This window comes from Urocampus carinirostris, chromosome 3 (assembly GCF_059441175.1).
Source record: "Urocampus carinirostris isolate Australia breed hairy pipefish chromosome 3, RoL_Ucar_1.0, whole genome shotgun sequence".
Taxonomy (NCBI): Eukaryota; Metazoa; Chordata; class Actinopteri; order Syngnathiformes; family Syngnathidae; genus Urocampus; species Urocampus carinirostris.
Genome location: NC_142351.1, coordinates 11,743,244 through 11,763,969, shown reverse-complemented (window position 1 = coordinate 11,763,969; position 20,726 = coordinate 11,743,244). Strand labels below are relative to the sequence as shown.

General features: G+C 41.6%; 1 protein-coding gene and 5 pseudogenes across 1 annotated transcript in view; 1 reads left to right on the top strand and 5 right to left on the bottom strand.

The window, feature by feature from the left end:
• The window catches only part of hspg2 (heparan sulfate proteoglycan 2), a 171,282-nt gene that overhangs the window by 85,777 nt on the left and 64,779 nt on the right, over positions 1-20,726 (top strand). The window contains exons 24-40 of the mRNA XM_088329717.1: positions 914-1,093; positions 1,170-1,288; positions 1,363-1,474; positions 1,559-1,672; positions 1,866-1,993; positions 2,408-2,491; positions 6,512-6,582; positions 6,685-6,749; positions 7,701-7,841; positions 10,554-10,745; positions 11,863-12,084; positions 16,831-16,914; positions 18,802-18,894; positions 18,973-19,065; positions 19,206-19,436; positions 19,512-19,625; positions 19,692-19,819. Of these exons, the coding sequence (XP_088185843.1) occupies positions 914-1,093; positions 1,170-1,288; positions 1,363-1,474; positions 1,559-1,672; positions 1,866-1,993; positions 2,408-2,491; positions 6,512-6,582; positions 6,685-6,749; positions 7,701-7,841; positions 10,554-10,745; positions 11,863-12,084; positions 16,831-16,914; positions 18,802-18,894; positions 18,973-19,065; positions 19,206-19,436; positions 19,512-19,625; positions 19,692-19,819 (2,171 nt within the window). The remainder of the gene's footprint in view (positions 1-913; positions 1,094-1,169; positions 1,289-1,362; positions 1,475-1,558; positions 1,673-1,865; positions 1,994-2,407; positions 2,492-6,511; positions 6,583-6,684; positions 6,750-7,700; positions 7,842-10,553; positions 10,746-11,862; positions 12,085-16,830; positions 16,915-18,801; positions 18,895-18,972; positions 19,066-19,205; positions 19,437-19,511; positions 19,626-19,691; positions 19,820-20,726) is intronic.
• On the bottom strand, positions 14,208-14,434 carry LOC148368688 (U2 spliceosomal RNA; annotated as a pseudogene).
• On the bottom strand, positions 14,463-14,703 carry LOC148368687 (U2 spliceosomal RNA; annotated as a pseudogene).
• LOC148368686 (U2 spliceosomal RNA) lies at positions 14,890-15,132 on the bottom strand (annotated as a pseudogene).
• Positions 15,161-15,301, bottom strand: LOC148368685 (U2 spliceosomal RNA; annotated as a pseudogene).
• On the bottom strand, positions 15,518-15,666 carry LOC148368684 (U2 spliceosomal RNA; annotated as a pseudogene).

Sequence of the window (20,726 nt, the reverse complement as noted above, 5' to 3'; positions counted from 1 at the left end):
TTTTTTAACTTGCATAGAGAATAAGAGAGGACGACAAAAACCCTCACAATGCCAAATTCAAAATCTGTTCCAAAAGCCCTTGCTTTTATTTAATCTCCTCTGTTACAAAAGTAGATCAGTCGTTAAAAGTGTGAATCAAAGAATAGCTACATCATTGGCCAATATTAACTAGGATGTAAACCGTGCAAAATAGTCAGAATAATAAACTGGCCTCCTATTTGCAGGTGTCAATTATTAAAGACAGAAAAATAAACTTATGAGATAGTTATTTACAATAAAGTGTCAGGACCAGAACAGAGACATGACCCACTTGCGTTGCGTTTCTCACAAGTTTTATCGGAAGAAAGAGAAAGGGTGGCGCCCTTGATTTGGTGATTGCTGTATGCGGGAAGCAGGTTGTTCTTAACGCGGAAGTGGGTCTTATGTGGCGAGCGATGGTGGTGACGGGAACGGAAAACAGGTCAGTTTTTCCAACAGGAGAGCAAAAACGTGGTCGGTGACAAAAAGAGGTTGAAAGCCGGGACAGGAGAGTAGCCGTGGTCAGGATCAAAAACGGATCGAACCCGGGGGACAGACGGGAGCAATAAACAGGTGGGAGTCAGGGTCAAAATGGCTTGCCTAGTGTTAACTGCGGTTCGCAGACGGACTGACAAAACCGGACAGATTGAAGTGGGTTTAAATAGGGACAGGGAGCCAATCAGAATCCGAGGCAGTCGGCGCCAAAGGAGTGGGCACAGTTGATTCACATTGGTAATCATGACATAAAGAAAATCCAAATAGCCCTTGTATCTTCAATTGTTCTTACGTTGGGTCTCTGAGCAGACAAATTGAGACACCTTGGAAAGTAGTAATCTCAGAATTAAATGCCATCGTCTTATCACGTGAGTCTTTTTTGATGCTTTGTTTCTACCAGGTCACAGCCTATGGCGGGGAGCTCCGCTATACCGTTCGTTTTGAACCCTTCCAGCGTTCGTTGGTGATTGATGGTCAGCCAGATGTGGTTCTCCAGGGCAATGGCATTTCTTTGGAATACTACTCCCAGAGAAAACCCCTTCCACGCGTTCCACAAACAGTCACCCTAACATTCAGAGAAGTCTGTTTCATTTTTGACAATGTTTGGCTCCTAAAAACACACTCACAAATGAACCTTTTAATTTCTGCCCTGGCAGTCTGCATGGCGCCGTGCTGATGGGCAGCCGTGCACTCGGGAACATCTTCTCATGGCCCTGGCTGACGTGAGCACCTTGCTCATTCGAGCCACTTATAGTGACAACATGGCAGAGAGCAGGTAGATTCCTCAAGATGATCAAATGAATGTCGAATGCATTCAAACATGTCCCCATCTTACGAGTTGCCTTACAGTTTGTCAGACATTAAAATGGACATTGCTGTTCCACACACAACTGGGAATGAACCTGCGCTGGAGGTGGAAGAATGCGCGTGCCCTCAAGGTTACAGGGGACCATCTTGCCAGGTAGACATGGTTAAATTCAGCCAAGCGTGATGGTGTGCTGAGTTCTTTTTTCTTTTTTCATGGACGTATCACTCGGTGTTGCAGGAGTGTGAAGAGGGTTACACACGGACCAGCTCCGGCCTGTATCTTGGCACTTGCGAGAGGTGTGACTGCAACGGGTACGCCCGCGGCTGTGACCCGGAGACAGGAAGGTGTCTTGTAGGTTTATCGCGCCTTTCTTTATCTCTTTATTATTTTTTTCAAACGCTGAATTTGCTTTCATCTCTGTGCTGGAATGCAATTAAAGGTTAACTGTTTTTGATCTCAACATGTAAGAACAAGTTATGTGCGGGCTGCAGAAACCTTCCAGTGAATCTCACTTCTTTTTGTGTGCGTGTGTCTTCTTTGATAGCAATGTCAACACAACACCGATGGGGCAAGGTGTGAACGCTGTCAGGCCGGCTACTATGGAAATCCAGCAGCTGGTGCTGCTCAGGCCTGCCAACTTTGTCCGTGTCCTGGAACAACAGCCAATAACAGGTGAGTTTTAAATATCAATGAAAACAAATGGGAATTAATTTAGGTATGATTGTATGTATTTGTTTGTTTGCCATTTTTTTAATTTATGAGGCCCATTCAATGACTAAGGTAAAGGTTGTAGAATAAGAACCTCTAACACAGATAGAATCTTACATTTTTTTGTTTTTTTCCATCAAAACGGGAACATGTCCAGTGGGTTCACAAAGAAAAGCTCAATATAGATTCCTGGTCATCACTTTTAGCAGCGGCTTTCATGTTTAAACTAATTACAACGTTATTACTGAATACGAAAATTGAAAGCACTAGGTGCTTTATATTTTTGTTTGTCCCTAATTGAAGTTTTACTTGATTACACTTTCAAACCCCCTGTCGTTTTTGTAAAAGGAATTCTTACTTGTAATATATTTGTGATAGATTTTCCTCAACTTGTTATATGGAATCTGATGGTCAGCCAACGTGTAGATGCCCCACTGGATACACTGGCCGCCGCTGTGAGAGGTAAATCCCACCCTGCTTTTAATATTTTGCACTTTCTCCTTACGTCTTCTTGGGCTCATGTGGACGCTACAGGTGGGTTCAGAGTTCCTGGGAGGCCCTGGCTGCAAAGTTAATGGGGGCTGGCGGTCATTGGCTAAGGTTGCAAAACAGGGATAAATGCATGTTGGTGTTAATTTATGCTACAGTCTCTTGTGTTTTATTCACCGGTCGTTGCTTGTATGCAGTATATGAAACATGTATCTTTCATTGGAGGTTCCTAAAATGAGTGATTCAGCAACCTGTGTCCTATGGCACACTCTGGTACTGGGCTTCTACATATCTAGAATTGGAGTAAGACATAATGCAGCTTTCCTCTGGGATAGACTATTACTTTAGTTTTGTTGTGTCCATGTGGTGAAAAATAAGTCAGCTCATCTTTAGTTTGGTTTGTGGTTCTTTTTGCCCTGTGCTTCAGCTTTTGTGCTTTGCTGGTCGCAAACATTTAAAGATTGTATTGGCTCTTGTGCACCCTCAAATATTCTTCTGGGTCTTTATAGCATAAATGTAGATGAGACATTTATGAGGAAGGCATTCTGGCTGTAATGAAATCTTTGCTTGTCTGATAGCATAGATGATAGGGATACATTGGTGGATAGTATAACAAATAATTAGATATTTGAACAATCTTTACAAACAACAACCCTTATTGTGCTGTTTTGACATGAAGAGAAGAGATGCCATCTGCAGACAGTTGTGGGGACCCTTTGCAAGAGAAGCTGCTTGATGGCTACCTGCCCTTGGGATGTGGTGCTGAAGACGTTTTAAACCTCAGCCTGAATGAAGAAATAACCCATTTTGGCAGCGGAGATGGCAATGATCTTGACTATCAGTGGGCTGACACCACAACACAAGCCATACTCTCCACTAGAAAAATACTTTCCACTTCATCTCACTACCGTACCACTCCATCTGCTTCAAAACTTGGGACAGCTATTGTGCCACTCGCTCCCAATAAATCGGTGCCAAGGTTCCCACTGCGCTTTACACCAGACCCTGACAGCAGACGTTCTAGCTTCCAGCACTTGCTCCGGATTCACCTGAACACCTTTAATCAGCGTCTCAGCATGCTAGAGGGCAACACTCTTGATATGAGGGATATGATTCACAGAATGGAGGGTCAACAGAGCCATCTAAGTTCCCAGCTGAAGGAGCTCATAACTGCTGAGTTGGCCACTGAAAAGACCAACAAGGTCACTGAGCTCGAGAAGAGCTACACTGACATGGAAGGTCGTTTGAGTAGACTGGAAGGAAGGCTGGAGATCCTGATTGATGGCTTCACAGCCCTGGCTCAGGAGATAAACAAGATGAAACGTTCTAGACATACTTCCCGTTCGCTGCAGGAACGCTTGCCCCTGCCTTCACATAACACAGTACTTGCACCCCCAATGTACTCAACACCAAAACCACCAAGCAGAATATCTACAACAAAGAGACCGCTCACCCACCGATCTTCTGTACTCCAAAGCATACCCACCCCTAGTCTCCTTGTTCATAAAACTACCACTGCACCTGGAAATGAGAGAGATATAATGACACAATTAACACACAAAAACTCCACAAAAGGTATCATTTCTCAATCTAAAGATAAAGTCTTAAATTCAAAACCAAGCTTAAAGGAAAATACCAAGAGTTTTGCTCGAAATCGATCCACAACCAAAGTGACCGTGAAGCCAGAGGCCAAAAGACGAGTGAACAAGGCACCAATTGGGACAACAAAATATGTCTTCCAATCAAACCAAACTCGGCCAAAGCAAGTTCAAGATGAGGGTGCGGTTACAAAATTTCAACTTGAGCCGCCATCTCACAAAGAGGTCTCCTCAAGAACAGCCACCCACAGAGGACGAGATAAAACATTTAGATCCGATGAACCCCTTGACAAGAATCCCCAAAGGGGACGGAATAACGGTGTTAAACTTAAAACCATGGATACTGTCAAGGTCAAAAAAGCATCATCTTCTCTTGGTACTCAAGAGAAGAACCCAAACAGGCCAGGAACCGGAACGGTGTTGGCCACTCAATCCACGGCAACTTATGCTAAGAATTTACGCAGATCAACAAAAGCAACAACGTCCCCCCGCACAACCAAAGTCAGAACCTCAAAAAAGTCAAGCAGAACCACCAAATCCACATTGATTCCTTCTACGACTAAAGCAACGATGGTCGTGAAGGCGGTGAAAAAGCCAGCTCTGGCGGTAAGAAGCAAATCCAAGGGAGGGAAGAAAAAACAGCAAAAAAAATCTAAATCCGGGCTTTTGGACTTGCTGAAGCTATTGAAAGGAGGACATAAAAATCAGAAAGATGGTTCTCTTCATGTTGTCCTGGGAAGGCTGGCCATCCCGATACGGATCATCCCTGATGAGTAGTCCAAATGTGCTCTGACTATTTTTTCCATCCTCACGTCTTTATTTATACATAATCTAATGTATGCTTCTGTATGGAACTTGATGAAGGGCTTTTTCACATTTTGTGTGTTTCAAGGTGCTTGCCTTTTATGAAGAGATACCTTATCTTTATCTTCATTGCCTGTTATTTTTATTTTTTTACTTAATGACTAGACTACCTCAAAATATCCTATTGTTTCTTTGTTTATTACAGTCTTCATGTGTGTTTTCAATAGAATCCATAGTGATCTTTTCTGGGCTTTCTATTAGTTTTAATTTAACTAATAATAAAGTCACAAAATGGATGAATGCATTTTTCTGTGTCGTAGTAAACGAAGAAGAAATACATATCAAAATGTGTTTTTGAATGGAGAGTAAAATACATTTAATGGTCACTGATGTGCATTACATTTGATCCTGAGATACTCAATTTTATATATGCTAAATTAATGAAGTCTTACACAAATGTAGTGGTTTAGTCTAATTTCTCCAGACTAATATACTTAATTGTAATACAAATAGAATGTTGCATAGAAATTCAAATGTACTTAGCACTTAGCATTATTTAGGACGATTGGATATAGTTTCAAACAAGACATTGGCTGGCTTTTCAAAATGACTAACTGCAACAATATTTACAGATGTACAGATTGTGGGGTCGTAACAAATTTCAGATTTAAACATTTGAGATGAGAAAAGTCTGCACAATTGCTGTTCTGATCAAGTCAAGTCTAGTCAAGTCATGTTTATTTGTATAGCCCTTAATGGTATCACTAGTAGACCAGAATTTTCAGAGCGAAGGCTCTGGACCGGAACATAGGGGGAAATTAAATCTGAAAGATATGAGGGAGCAAGTCCATGCATGATTTTGTATACTACCAACAGAACCTTAAAATCAAATCTTAAGCCAACAGGGAGCCAATGCAGGTTAACTAAAATCGGGGTAATGTGGTCAAACTTTCTTGACTTGGTTAAAAGCCTCGCTGCAGCATTTTTTACTAGCTGAAGGCTCAACTGATATGCCCATTGAAAATATGCAGCTTGTGTTAAACATTAGACTAGTCCTCCAGCGTGGAAGTATTTTGTTGACAGTTGACCTTCGAAGCTGCCATAGGACAGGTGAGCTGAGGCTTGATACCCTAAAGGCTGTCTGCATAGTCTGCGTTTCTTTAAAGAAGCTTTTCCTTTGGTGGCAATGCTTTGAAACTGGCTGGGGGCAAAGTCTTTTCTCCACGCATTTAGCATCTTTCTCTGCAAACAAATTGCTTACTCATGTCTTCCTCTGTGTTTCAAGCAATGGTCATCCTACATATCAGAGAATCCCCTTCTGGGAAATGGTGAATGAAAATTGTGTTTTGGGGCTGTGCTTTATGAAATTCTGAGGCAAACAATGCAAAAAAGTTTTTCACCTAAACTTTTTTGTGCCAAACAGAACTGATTGGGTTTTCTTTTAAAATTGGAGCCATGCACACATCGTTTCAGCTTCACAATACTGAGCGATGTTCTGTTAAGGGTTTGTCATCACGTAGTGCTAGTGCATGTCCCAAATTGCGAAGCCTACTAGCTGCTCATTCATCTTTTCTTTCCAAATCCAATCCAGGTGTTCACAAGGATACACCGGCAACCCTTTGCTTGGACAGCAGTGTGTTTCTGGCAACAATGAAGTCAATGGTAATCATTCTATGCTTTGATATATTATTATCTCACAAAAGTATGTGCTCGAAAACGAAAATGACCCAGTTTTCAAACATTTGCTTCGATGTGCGCAAATAGGTAACTGCTACAACTGTGACCCAAGAGGAAGTGAAGGCTGCGATGGTGGCTTTTGTAGATGCAAAGTACGTAAAATTATGAATATATATAAACTATATATATTGTGTGAATGTATGTCTGTGTGTATGTAAGATTACGGTAATTTACAATATAACTATTTTACAGAAAGGTATTAATGGAAGCACTAACTGGAATGAATAGTATTACATTTTATGTGATGTGTAGCATTATGAAATACTTTCAAAATTTGAGTAATAATATTGTACTATCGTTAAGTAAACAATACTTTCCCACGTGCTGCAAAAAAATCTTTTAGATTTCTCTTTTCATAATATTTTAGTTGATGTTTTCTGTAGAAAGGCTAAAACAATAAAAAATAAAGTAATTCCTAGTTAAGAAAATAATTATCAGGAGATTTTCAAAATTCAAAGAAAGTTAAATAAAACATTAAAATATATTTTAGTATAAAATTAATAGAAATGTAACTTAAAACAAGCTAGCAAAACAAACCACTTTTACTTGGAAAGAAAAGTATTTCACTTGTTTTGCTACAGTAAGTGGAATCTTTGGAGTGTGTCCTGAGCATTAACAAGGTAAAGTTTTCATTTGTTTCATTTTATTCATTTTGTATTTTTATTTTATTTTATGCTTATCTGCTTTAATTCAAATATAAGTTGTTTGAAATTCATTCTCTGTTGTGAATTTAGTCCATGTTTATAAATGTAAACGTTTTTAGAGTTAGATCAACATTGAGAATGAGTACAACCAGTTCAGGGTATCCCCTGCCCACTGCCCGATAATTGCTGGGATGGGATAAGCAGTGCAGATAGTGGATGGATGGATGAGAATGAGTATAATGTGGACATGTAGAATACAGAAGAAATAAGACTTCTAAGGAAAAAGTACCAACTAATGTAACTTGTCATTTTTGGCAAGGTGTATGGTAATTCCCCTTTTTTTCTAAAGGTGAAGTGATCACCTTTTCAAGGAAGTAACTAATCCAACATCGCTTTCAGACGAACGTTGAAGACCATTCCTGCTCCCGGTGCAAGCCTGGAACCTTCCATCTTAGCCAGCAAAACAAAGACGGTTGTCTGTCCTGTTTCTGTATGGGAGTCACTCAACAGTGCTCAAGCTCCAACTACTACAGGGACGTGGTAAGCGAGCCGCTTGAAAACAGTTCGAAATAAGGCCATTTTTAACACTTATATCAAACAAAGTTTGACTGCCCCATCAGTCAACATTGACAAACATCCAGTCCAAAAAGAAAAAAAGATTGATTGGATTTATTTTACTGTCTCAAGTCCGATACCTTGACAATACATAAAAAATATGTAGGACTTTTTAATTTTTCCTGTAGTTATTTATACATGCAGACATCTACAGTGGCTTGCGAAACTATTTGGCCTCCTTGAACTTTGTGACCTTTTGCCACATTTCTGGCTTCCAACATCAAGATATAAAACTGTAATTGCTTGTGAAGCATCAACAATAAGTGGAACACAATCATGAAGTAGAACACACTTTATTGGATATTTTAAACTTTTTAACAAATAAAAACCGAAAAGGTGCGTGTGCAAAATTATTCAGCCTCATTGAGTTAATACTTTGTAACGCCACCTTTTGCTGGGGTTACAGCTGCAAGTCGCTCGGGGTATGTCTCTATCAGTTTTGCACATCAAGGAACGGATATTTTTTCCCATTACTCTTTGAAAAACAGCTCGAGCTCAGTGAGGTTGGATGGAAAGCGTTTGTGAACAGCAGTTTTCAGTTCTTTCCACATATTCTCAATTAGATTGAGGTCTGGACTTTGACTTGGCCATTCTAACACCTTGATATGTTTTTGGTGAACCATTCCATTGTAGCTTTTCCTTGAAGTTTTGGATCTTTGTCTTATTGGAAGACACATCTCCGTCCCAGTCTCAAGTCTTTTGCTGACTCCATCAGGTTTTCTTCCAGAATGGTCCTGTATTTGGCTCCATCCATCTTCCCATCCATTTTAACCATCTTCCCTGTCCCTGCTGAAGAAAAGCAGGCCCAAACCATGATGCTGCCACAGCCATGTTTGACTGTGGGGATGGTGTGTTGAGGGTGATGAGCTGTGCTGCTTTTATGCCAAAAATAACGTCTTGCATTGTTGCCAAAAAGTTCGATTTTGGTCTCATCTGACCAGAGCACTTTCTTTCACATGTTTGGTGTGTCCCACGTGGCTTGTGGTAAACTTAAACGACACTTTTTATGGATATCTTTAAGAAATGGCTTCCTTCTTGCCACTCTTCCATTAAGGCCAGATTTGTGCAGTATACGACTGATTGTTGTTATGGACAGATTCTCCCACCTCAGCTGTAGACCTCTGCAGTTCATCCAGAGTGATCATGGGCCTCTTGGCTGCATCTCTGATCAGTTTTCTCCTTGTATCAGCTGAAAGTTTAGGGGCACGGCCCGATCTTGGTAGATTTGCAGTGGTCTGATACTCCTTCCATTTCAATATTATTGCTTGCACGGTGCCCCTTGGGATGTTTAAAGCTTGGGAAATCTTTTTGTATCCAAATCCAGCTTTCAATTTCTCCACAACAGTATCTCAGACCTGCCTGGTGTGTTCCTCGTTCTTCATGATGCTCTTTGCACTTTAAACAGACCTCTGAGACTACCACAGTGCATTTATACAGAGACTTGATTACACACAGGGGGATTCCATTTATCATCATTAGTCATTTAGATCAAAATTGAACTTCTGGACAGAGTTTGCTGCACTTAAAGTAAAAGGGCTGAATGATTTTGCACACCCACTGTTTCGTTTCTTAATTGTTAAAAAAGTTTAAAATATCCAATAAAATGTGTTCCACTTCATGATTTTGTCCCAGTTATTGTTGATTCTTCACAAGAAATTACAGTTTTATATATTTAAGTTTTTGGGGCAGCACGGCGGTGCAGTGGTTAGCGCATGTGCGGCACAGTTCATGTCTTGGGAACCTCCTGCGTGGGTTCAAATCCAGCTCCAGACTTCCTGTGCGGAGTTTGTATGTTCTCCCCGTGCTTGCGTGGGTTTCCTCCGGGCACTCCGGTTTCCTCCCACATTCCAAAAACATGCATTTCAGGTGAATTGGCCGGTCCAAATTGTCCCTAGGTGTGAATGAGCGGGTGAGTTGTCTGTCCCCGTGTGCCCTGCGATTGGCTGGCAACCAGTTCAGGGTGTCCCCTGCCCACTGCCCGGAGATGGCTGGGATGGGCTCCAGCCCCCCGCGACCCTAATGAGGATAAGCGGTACAGCTGATAAGTTGAGATGAGATGAGATCTTTAAGTTTGAAGTCTGAAATGTGGCAAAAGGTCACAAAGTTCAAGGGGGCCAAATAATTTCCAAGGGACTGTACATGAAGATGTATTTGCCTATCAATAGATTTATTTATTAAAATTGTTTTTTAAACACTCAGAATGAAAGAAAAGTAATTTATTATGCCGCTCTTTTAAGCACAAATTTTGATTATATGCATTAAAAACTCAAAATAAAATGTGTTATTTTGCACGACATTTGATAAATATCTTGATAAAAAAGTGATAACACAATAGAAACAATTTTTTAAAAAAGCATGGGAAACTGGGGACAAGAGTGGCACCACATTTATTTGTATCAGAAGTACTGTATAATCCAATGTCATTTTATTCTTAGTATTTTCGTTGGGCGGGCCGGATTAAAAAGCTGGTCTACCTCTGTTCTATAACATAGCATCGGGGATGTTCTAAAGGTTATAGCTCGGCTTTGCTTTTACAATAAACCAACAACCTCAATCAGAAGGTCTCTGAAACAAAGGCCCACTTCTACGCTTGATTTCAGCTCAATGCTTATCATAAACTGTTATGTTCTCCTTCAGGTGTCATCAACATTTTCTCCAGGGAATTTCCAGGGCTTCGCGCTAGTGAACCGTCAACGCACAAACCGCATCACCACCGGTTTCACAGTTGAAATTTCCACCGAGGGGACCCAGCTTTCTTACAGCAACTTTGACTACCTTGGACAGGAGCCCCACTACTGGCAGCTTCCTGGGGTCTTCCACGGAGACAAGGTCAGTACACAATACGCTTGTAAGACGAGTGGTGTCCCTGGAATTTCTGGACTTCTCATTCTCTCGCTTGGCTCTTCTTTTCTCACTTTTTACTTTGATCACTTTTAGAAAGATGCGTCTATTACTCGTTTGAAACGAGAACAGGTAGGCTGCTGTGAGTGCAGTGACAGCTTTTGCATCCGCATGATGTTAAAAACATGAACAGGCGTTAAACTATACGTCAAATTGTACATATTGACTTTTGAGGGCTAAATTGTTGAAGTCATGTCATTTACTGTTCGACATCGGCGTCTAGAAGACCATAAACATTTGAACACAGATCAAAAATCTGCATGGCCCAAAAAAATTAACCCTTATACCAGTGACAGAAGTATTTGCTCATTTTAAATGTATCTTTTACCTCAAATAAAATGCAAATAATCTTGCCTGGTTTAAAAAATATTTTTTATTAAGGCAGAGAAGTGGTTAGCACGTGTGCGGCACAGTTCTGAGGTCTTGAGATCAAACCTTCCTGTATGGAGTTTGCATGTTCTCCCCGTGCTTGCTGGGGTTCCCTCCGGGCACTCCGGTTTCCTCCCACATTCCAAGGTTGATTGACCGGTCCAAAGTGTCCCTAGGTGTGAATGAGCCAGTGGATGGTTGTATGTCTTTGTGTGCTCTGCAACTGGGTGGCAACCATTTCAAGGTGTCCCCTGCCCACTGCCCGAAGATAGCTGGAATGGGCTCCAGCACCCCCGCGACCCTGTTGAGGATAAATGTTTGTCTTTTATTTACAGTTTTAAAAGTACAAAAAATACACTTAAAATGAGCAAAATTTGCTGTCAAAACACAGTACAAATAGTATCAACGGTGGTAAAGATGTGGATTTGAACTTTAACTTGAGTCTTTTGGTGAGCTCCGAAAAACACTACTGTTGCAGTTTAAGCTAGTAAAACGTAGAGTTCAGAACTTTGCAAAATGTTGCTGTTGCAAATTCACTCGAGATCTTTACAAGGGATCTTTTCTGTGTGTAGTGCATGCTCACATTGTCTACGAAGCATGATTAGGAAGCCGATTCAAGAGTAATACATGCCCCAGGACCCTTTATTTTGGATATCGCCACCTTATCCCTCTATAGGGTGACGTCAAAGAGCTGGATGATGAGGTCTGGGCCCTCCTCTCAAACTTTTCCTATCAACACCTTCCGCGCTCCTCCCATGGTCCGACGACCTCTTCTTCCTCATCCCCGTCCTCTTTCTCTCACTTGCCGTTACATAACCTGAGGCAACCTCCTCGTCAGTCTCCGGTTAGAGCAGCAAAACCCCAGTCGTACTCTCCAGGCTATACACCTCACATGCAGGTACAAGTTCAGTTTGTGAGTGTGACATTGTATGTTGACATGCAGGACATAGTCGGATTCAGTTCAGGATTCAGGTTTTTAGACTATCTGGAATAATCTGTTGACTTGACCAAGAACTAACCCCCATTAGCGGCGTCTGAAAAGAACCTGATCAGAAGAGGCAGAGCACAAGCTACTTTAATAAACTGTGTTTCTGCATTTAAAGTTTTACATTAAATAAAGGATGTTTTCATCTATCTTACTCACCACAATTAATAAAGTATAGTAGTTGTGTCCTCCTTGTTTCAAAATTGAGCATCTTCCCCGCCTTTCCTACAGGTTGTGCTCGTAAGTTGCATGTATTGATAGAAATGTTGATTTAGCCATAGTGATAGACAACAATAGGAAGATATCATGAAGAAATCAGACAACTAGTATGAGTCCTATTTAGCAAGTTAGCCAGAGATAGTGTATATGTTTCATTTATGTACTACTAGCCCGAAATTCTTTGCAACAACAACAAATAAGAAAACAATACCCCAAGAGCAAATTGAACATACGCACAAGCCTTGGGATAAACCAAAATGGGTTTACGTAAAAGGACATATTCTGATTTCTGTGCACATTTTCATACCAAGGACTCGTAAATTGGCTATATTCTGATCCTAATCCGACAGTTGCTTACATGTAAACGTAATAAAAGTTGGTTCCATTGCGTCCCCATTACCGGTCTGCTTTTTTTTTGGTTGCGCCATCAGCAGAGCGGGAACATAATGAGCAAGACGTCTGCTCGTTCTCCTGGAATTGGCAGCAAGGTACAATACCATCATTTAACTCATTGTGGAGTTAGAGAAATGCTGTAAATAACCTTCAGAAGAATTGAAAACCGGATAGACTATATAACTATCGTAAATTCCGGACTATAGAGCGCACCTGATTATAAGCAGCACCCACCACATTTTAAGAGGATAGACGTGTTCTACTTACACAAGCCGCACCTGTTTATAAGCCGCATGCGCCCACATTGAAACATGTAACATAGTCACAAATTTAACTCAAACCCTACTTTGAGTCACGCGATTTTAACTTTTTTTGGTTGGAACAAATTTATTGACACTAATAACTGAAAACAATCATGACAATCTCAACAGCAATTAAGCACATTCACAATATTATATTCCAATATGACGTTTTTAACAGCAAACACAATGTGAGGTTTGAACAACCCTTCTTGAAAATCTTATTAGCAATCAAGCATATTCACAATTTCATTATATAACATCTTTGTTAGTGTCAATAGATCCGTCCAGGCCAAAGTCGATTGTCCTCGGTCTGAACAAATCCACCGACACCAACAGCAGCAAAACAAACACGACAATCTCAACAGCCATCAAGCATATTCACAATTTTTTTATATCTGACAATATGACGTGACGATATGACGTTTTAACATTTTTTTCTGACATTTTCAACATCAATTAAACAATTTCAGAGTTATTTTCTTTTAACAGTAGTTAACCAGCGTGTAAAAGGCAATACTATTGTGCAAGGGCATAGCTCTGCCATCCCACCCTCCCAAGCAGCATCCTTCCAGTCCTCTGTGTGGGTCCTCTCCCTTCTGTGTGGGTCCTCTCCCTTCTGGGTTCCACAACCCAGGCCGTTGCTGCCGGGACTCCCACAGTGTAGCTCCGGTTCCCCCCTCCGGGTGGGTGCAGACGAGTCTTCTTTATGGCTGCGTCCTAGGCCCGCCGCTCGCAGATTGTATGGTATCTGCAGCCATTTGGAGCACAGCCACGGGGGGGATCTGCCTGCACCTCCATACCAGCAGGTTTCTGGAGGTCCAGATGGCGTCCTTGATGGCGGCGAGAGTGAGCCAGTCCCTGGCAAAGTCGTTCCGAGGCCTCCTCGACCGACTCACCCCGTAAAGCACGTATTGTGCATCAGGGACCTCCCCTGCTGGCAAGTCCGGGAACTTTCCTAGTTTTGGGGGGTTTTTAAGGGTTATTGATCTATCTTCGTTATCCATTATCCATTATCCGTTATCGGTCAGTTCATTATATGCTACAAAGCCTAGGAGCCGGGACACTTACTCTCAGCCAAAAGGCTAAGCTAAGGTCCTAGCCCTAAAGCCTTGTTGCGATCATTGCGAATGCACCGATCCCGGAGGTACTGCAATACCGGGCCGATGCGTGGAGTGGACAGAGCAAGCTCTTATTCCATCTCCGGAATGCAAAAATCAAAAGGGGTTTTTAAGGGTTATTGTTCTATCTTCGTTATTCATTATCCATTATCCGTTATCGGTCAGTTCATAATACGCTACAAAGCCTTGGAGCCGGGACTCTTACTCTCAGCCAAAAGGCCAAGCTAAGATCCTAGCCCTAAAGCCTTGTTGCGATCATTGCAAATGCACCGTTCCCGGAGGTACTGCAATACCGGGCCGATGCTTGGAGTGGACAGAGCAAGCTCTTATTCCATCTCCGGAATGCAAAAATCAAAAGGCCAATGGGGTTTGGGGTTTTTAAGGGTTATTGATCTATCTTCGTTATTCATTATCCATTATCCATTATCGGTCAGTTCATAATACGCTACAAAGCCTAGGAGCCGGGACACTTACTCTCAGCCAAAAGGCCAAGCTAAGGTCCTAGCCCTAAAGCCTTGCGGGGGTTTTGGGGTTTTTAAGGGTTATTGATCTATCTTCGTTATTCATTATCCATTATCCGTTATCGGGTCAGTTCATAATACGCTACAAAGCTTAGGAGCCGGGACACTTACTCTCAGCCAAAAGGCCAAGCTAAGGTCCTAGCCCTAAAGCCTTGCTGCGATCATTGCGAATGCACCGTTCCCGGAGGTACTGCAATACCGGGCCGATGCGTGGAGTGGACAGAGCAAGCTCATATTCCATCTCCACACCTTTCTTTGAAGATTGTATCAGGGGTTTTTGGGGTTTATAAGGGTTATTGTTCTATCTTCGTTATTCATTATCCATTATCCGTTATCGGTCAGTTCATAATACGCTACAAAGCCTAGGAGCCGGGACACTTACTCTCAGCCAAAAGGCCAAGCTAAGGTCCTAGCCCTAAAGCCTTGCTGCGATCATTGCGAATGCACCGTTCCCGGAGGTAATGCAATACCGGGCCGATGCGTGGAGTGGACAGAGCTGGCTCTTATTCCATCTCCGAAATGCTAATGTCAAAGATCATGGCAAGAGGTACTCTCGGCCAAAAGGCCAAGCTTCAAAGCCTAGGAGTCGGGACTCTTACTCTCAGCCAAAGTATCAGGGGGGGGGGGGGGGGGGTTTAGGGGTTTTAGGGGTTATTTAGCTTGTTCATAAATCATTATCCATTATCCGTTATCGGTCAGTTCATAATACGCTACAAAGCCTAGGGGCCAGGACACTTACTCTCAGCCAAAAGGCTAAGCTAAGGTCCTAGCCCTAAAGCCTTGCTGCGATCATTGCGAATGCACCGTTCCCGGAGGTACTGCAATACCGGGCCGTTGCGTGGAGTGGACAGAGCAAGCTCCTATGCCATCTCCAAGTTGCAAAAATCAAAGATCACAAAGCCTTGTTCAGCATTGTTTTTAGCCAAACGGTAAAGATAAGGTCCTAGCTTCCCTGCGAAGTTCGCAGTTTCAAAACCACCGCTGGCAAATTATTGGAAAATTATACCGGTAGTTAACATTGGTTGCAGTCCTGCAGAGTCCGGGTCCCGTTAAAAGTAATCCAAGGAAAAAAAGTGTATATTTCCAAAGGTAAGGGTGGGATAAATATATATCCACTATTGTCTGCCATGTCCACAAACACTCACCTTTACCGGTCCCCACTTCCCATCATCCCCCGCGTCTGTTACGCCCCTTCTTTTTAATTGGTCAGTGCAAGACTTATCAGAATAAGTGTCCAAAACAAATACAAATAAATACATTACAAAAATATACAGTTGCAAATATATTTTTTATATTATATACATGGTTACACATATTTACAAAGAAAGTCGGTACACCGAGAGAGTTTTCAAAGCTTTAATAATAATATTATAACTTTCATCCCAAACCGTGCCTGTGAACGGTAGCAAAACGCTACTAGCAATACGCTCGCAGCACAGTGAACCGGTCTGTTAAAAAAAACACACCATACTTGTAGAAACCACGGTAAACAGTCCTCATCTTCCTCCTTATAACCGACGTCATCAAAGTCGTCTTCCCCAGTATTGGCAAGAGACTTTATCATAAAGACGACCTTCCACGCTCCTTTATTCATAAACACGCTAGCAACACACTCGCAAGGTAAAGTTTGCGTGCAGTAGCTCTGTTTCCTTCTTTAACGGACTGCTCGATTGCGTTTAGCTTGTAAGCTGCGACATGTGCCTTGAACTCGAGCGCCGCTGGCGGCTGTTAGAAAAATTACATAGATTGGCCGCATCACTGAATAAGCCGCAGGGTTGAAAGTTTGGGAAAAAAGTAGCGGCTTATAGTCCGGAATTTACGGTATATTTCTTACCAGCTTGCTTTGACTGTCGTATGTCTTAATTTGTGTTTAAAGGCGGCCTCAGAGCCCTCAAGTGTCAGTTTGTGTTACTCTGTGTGGAAATTGTCAGACAGCGGCATAGTTGGCATCATAATGGGTGATTTAGTAGCACCCCGCAGCATGTACTTCGAAACAGTTTAAATGTACGCTCCGCATTCCTCCTCTGAGGCTTCCTCTGTGCTCACTCGCCTATTTCCTTTTCTGTGGCTCATTTTCCTTTCCTTCCCTCACCGCTGGCTTTGCAGTACTCTCTGGTCTACAAAGGTTTCAGCTTGCACCAGGACGATCTGCTCTACTGGCAGCTACCCGCTAAGTTTACAGGGGATAAGGTACCGTAACTGAAAACTTTGGGTGGAATCCCTCAGCTCTATGCTTCCCAGCACCCTTTCACCCCAATCCCATAATCCCCAGCCCCTTTGCCACAGTTGCCTGATTTTCCGATATATATCCTCGGTTACGGAACATTTTCTTCCACATCATATTTTTTTGCCCGGTCTTTTTAACATATTTCTATTATAATATACCTTATTAATCAATTAAGAGTGTCATCATGTATAACTGCTTTTATGAATTCTACCTCTTTCAAGACTCATTTCTCCCTATTTCCTTATCTATCTTATTTCTCTTATTTCTATTTTCTCTCTCTTTCTTTCTTCCCTTCTTTCTTTCTTTCTTTCTTGAAGGTGACTGGTTTATTTTGATGAGGATGAAAATCTTTTATACAATAGAAATGCTGCATCACTGTTTTTGCAAACTCACTCAACAGAAATGTTAAACTTCTCTTTTTGATGCCATATAACTATTAGTTAAAATAAAATGTCAAAAGTATGTTTATTGTTAAATGATTATGTCAGATATGGTCTCTAAAGCTGTTTATGTTTTCTATCCGATAGAAATAGTTTTGCCCCAAAAAAGAATTTCAAAAGGTTTTAAGTCAATACTATTATTAATAATAATATTTCTCTGTTTTATAAAAGTCAAAACAATGTCTACCCAATCCCGCAAAGATAGAAGAAGAGGGGTGTGAGGATTCAGATGACAAATAAATTCTTTCTTTTTTACTACTTTGTCTTCCAATTAAAAATGTTTCGGGATGGCCTATTTTCATTTTTTTTTATTCTGATTATTTTCACATTTTAAGGCAATGGTCCCTTTACTGCTACCAACCTACTTACGGAAACATAACTCCCGACTAAATGATAACAAATGGTTTAAAACATCACTCAAAGTTAGCTATTAGAAATTCTATGGACCCCATATCTGGCATTATAACTTGATAAGCATGACTCTTCATTTTTTGACCGTTTGTTAAATCCTGTGCTAATTTTACCATTTTATACATTTATTAAGGCGAAGGCGGTTGATTGAGCTAACCAAAATCAAGCATGTGTGAATTATTTCTGTTATAAAAGTCTCTTAGTCTATTGCACCCTGGTCATCCTGGAAGAGGGATTACCATTTGTGAGTCCAATTCTCAAGGTTTCTTATTTTCCTCATGCTGAAGGGTTTGAGTTTTTCCCCGCCCACATGTTGGTTTAAGATCAGGGGGTGGTGTCATTGTAACCTGTGCAGTCATTTGAGACATTTTGTGATTAAGGGGTGTACAAATAAATGTAATATGACTTGACTAGTCTTGACTGAAAGTTAACGTTTGGAAATTCGTGGCCTCACACTTTTGGTTCAACCCTAATGTTGAAGCCTCCATAGTGTTTTCTGGTTTGTCAAGTGCAAGTCAACCCAAATAATTTCTTGTACTGAATATGAGCCCCAATTAGCCTTTTCAGTAATATTGTATTGTAGAATATGAATTTAAAGAAAAAAAATCCTGATGAGGGGCCATATTATTCTTGCTGTTCATTAAAGATGAGATAAATGTTTCCCAGCCCTGACCAAATGACCGATCACTGTTAACATGTCTTGAATTGATATGAGGCCTGGGCAACTGTATTTTTCCTTTTTCAGTGAACAGCAATTGTCAAAAAAGCTGCCCCTGAGATGTAAAAAATGTGTCCCTTTTGCTGCTTAATACAAATTCCTCATATTATTAAAAAGGAAAAAAAATATTTGGGTTGGATTGAATTTTAAAGTTCCAGCATTACATGAGACTTGATAATTTGCTTTTTATTTTATGTTGTTTCTGATACTATTTGTCTTATGGTTGGGAATGTAATTGAGTTATCTTGACATTTGATCATTTCTATCCAAATGTTTTTAAGGTGGGCTCATATGGTGGCAAACTGAAATACAAAATCTCCTACGTGGCAGGTCAAAGGGGAACGGTACTTGAAGATGCTGATGTACAGATTATTGTGAGTCTTCTTTTTACTCGTATTCCCAAACTTAGTTATAGGTAGATTTTCTTAAACTTTCATATAATGTTCTGGTAGGGTAACGACATCACTCTAGTAGCTCAACAACTCTGGCAGAGAAGGCAGCATGGCAGCAGGGAGACTCAACAATTTGAGGTGGTCTTTACCGAGGTGAGAAAAACAGCCAAACAAATGATAGTCTCTACTGAAACCGGAGATATTCCCCATGTACCAGGTCAAAGTTTTCCATTTTTTTCACCCCAAAAAAGCTTAGAAACGCTTGTCATGAAAAGTCCTTTCATAATTTCCAGGACCACTGGCGTCGACCTGACGGCATGCCCGCCACACGAGAGCACCTATTGATGGTTTTGGCTGACCTGGACGACATCCTGATCCGAGCGTCCTATCACACGGAGCTGCGCTCGTCCAGTATTTCAGACATCAGCATGGAAGTGGCTGTACCAAACTACAGCGGGCTGGCGCAGGCCCTGGAGGTGGAGCAGTGCCGCTGCCCGCCTGGATACCATGGGCTTTCTTGCCAGGTTCATTCTTGCATCAATTCACCTGTAAAAAGTGCGGACATAATTCAAGTGCTCTTTTATCAAAATCCATTCCAGGACTGTGCACCAGGATACACTCGCACTGGAGGAGGGTTATACCTGGGTCACTGTGAGCTATGCGAGTGCAACGGTCACTCGGACTCCTGCCACCCGGAAACTGGCGTCTGCACAGTACGGAACAAAAAATGTGTCCTGGAAGGTGTTTGGCTACATATCCAAAAATATTTTTCTTTCCAGAACTGCTTGCATAACACTCAGGGTGAACTCTGCGAGCAGTGCGCATCCGGCTTCTTCGGTGACCCCACTGTTGGCACACCGGAGGACTGCCAGCCTTGCGCATGCCCTCACTCTGACCCGGACAACCAGTGAGTTCTGGCACACATGCCTGGGCTGCTCATTCTTCCTCTATTTATAACCAAATCTCATCTTGTACTGCTCACTTTTGAGTGTGGTTCTTGTCTAGAGGGTCAGTACCCACTGCAGTATATTCATCTAAACCAGACATGTTAAACATAGTTGGATGATTTAATCCGGCAAGCTATAAGTCTCTGAGTATGTCAAATAAAGAAGCGAATCTCTAGGTCATTTCTATGATTTTCAAAATAAAATGCAAACCAAATACGGACTCTGGCTACTAGAGGCTTGTAAAGGATATATTTAGTAGAATTAGAAGTTAGAATTAGAATTTTACCTTTATTGTCATTCTTTGTAACCATGCACACAAAACGAAATGTCGATACACCTGGCCCGTACAATTAAACTGTAGCAAGCTGATGAAGCCGCAGCCATACAGGGCGCTGCCAACTGCTGTGTTGGGAGTCATTAGGGGACCAAACCCCCCAATTCCAACCCAAGCAGGGAGGCAATGAGTACCAATGTTGTAAGTCTTAGGTATGACTCGGCCGAGGCTTGAACCAGCGACCTCCTAGTCTCGGAGCGGGCGCCCTACCATCTAGGCTACCGAGCTGGTATTTAGTTTTTATTCATTTCAAACCAATACGAAAATTAAGGCAAAAAAAATGTTTTTTTCATAGCCCCCACTTGAGTTGGTATAGCGTGGTGAATAGGTTCGGGTGTAAAACTGCATTCACACAACTGTTATAATGCCAGACATTTTTTTTTATTGTTTGTAAATAAATGTATAATGCTTTTAGAAAAGATCCATCATCCATGTTTAAAATATTTAGGTTTGGCTACTAAAGTAGGCTGAGTAGGATAATCCTGAAAATCTACAGTAACCTAGCTTAAATTTACATTCTACTACTGATGTGG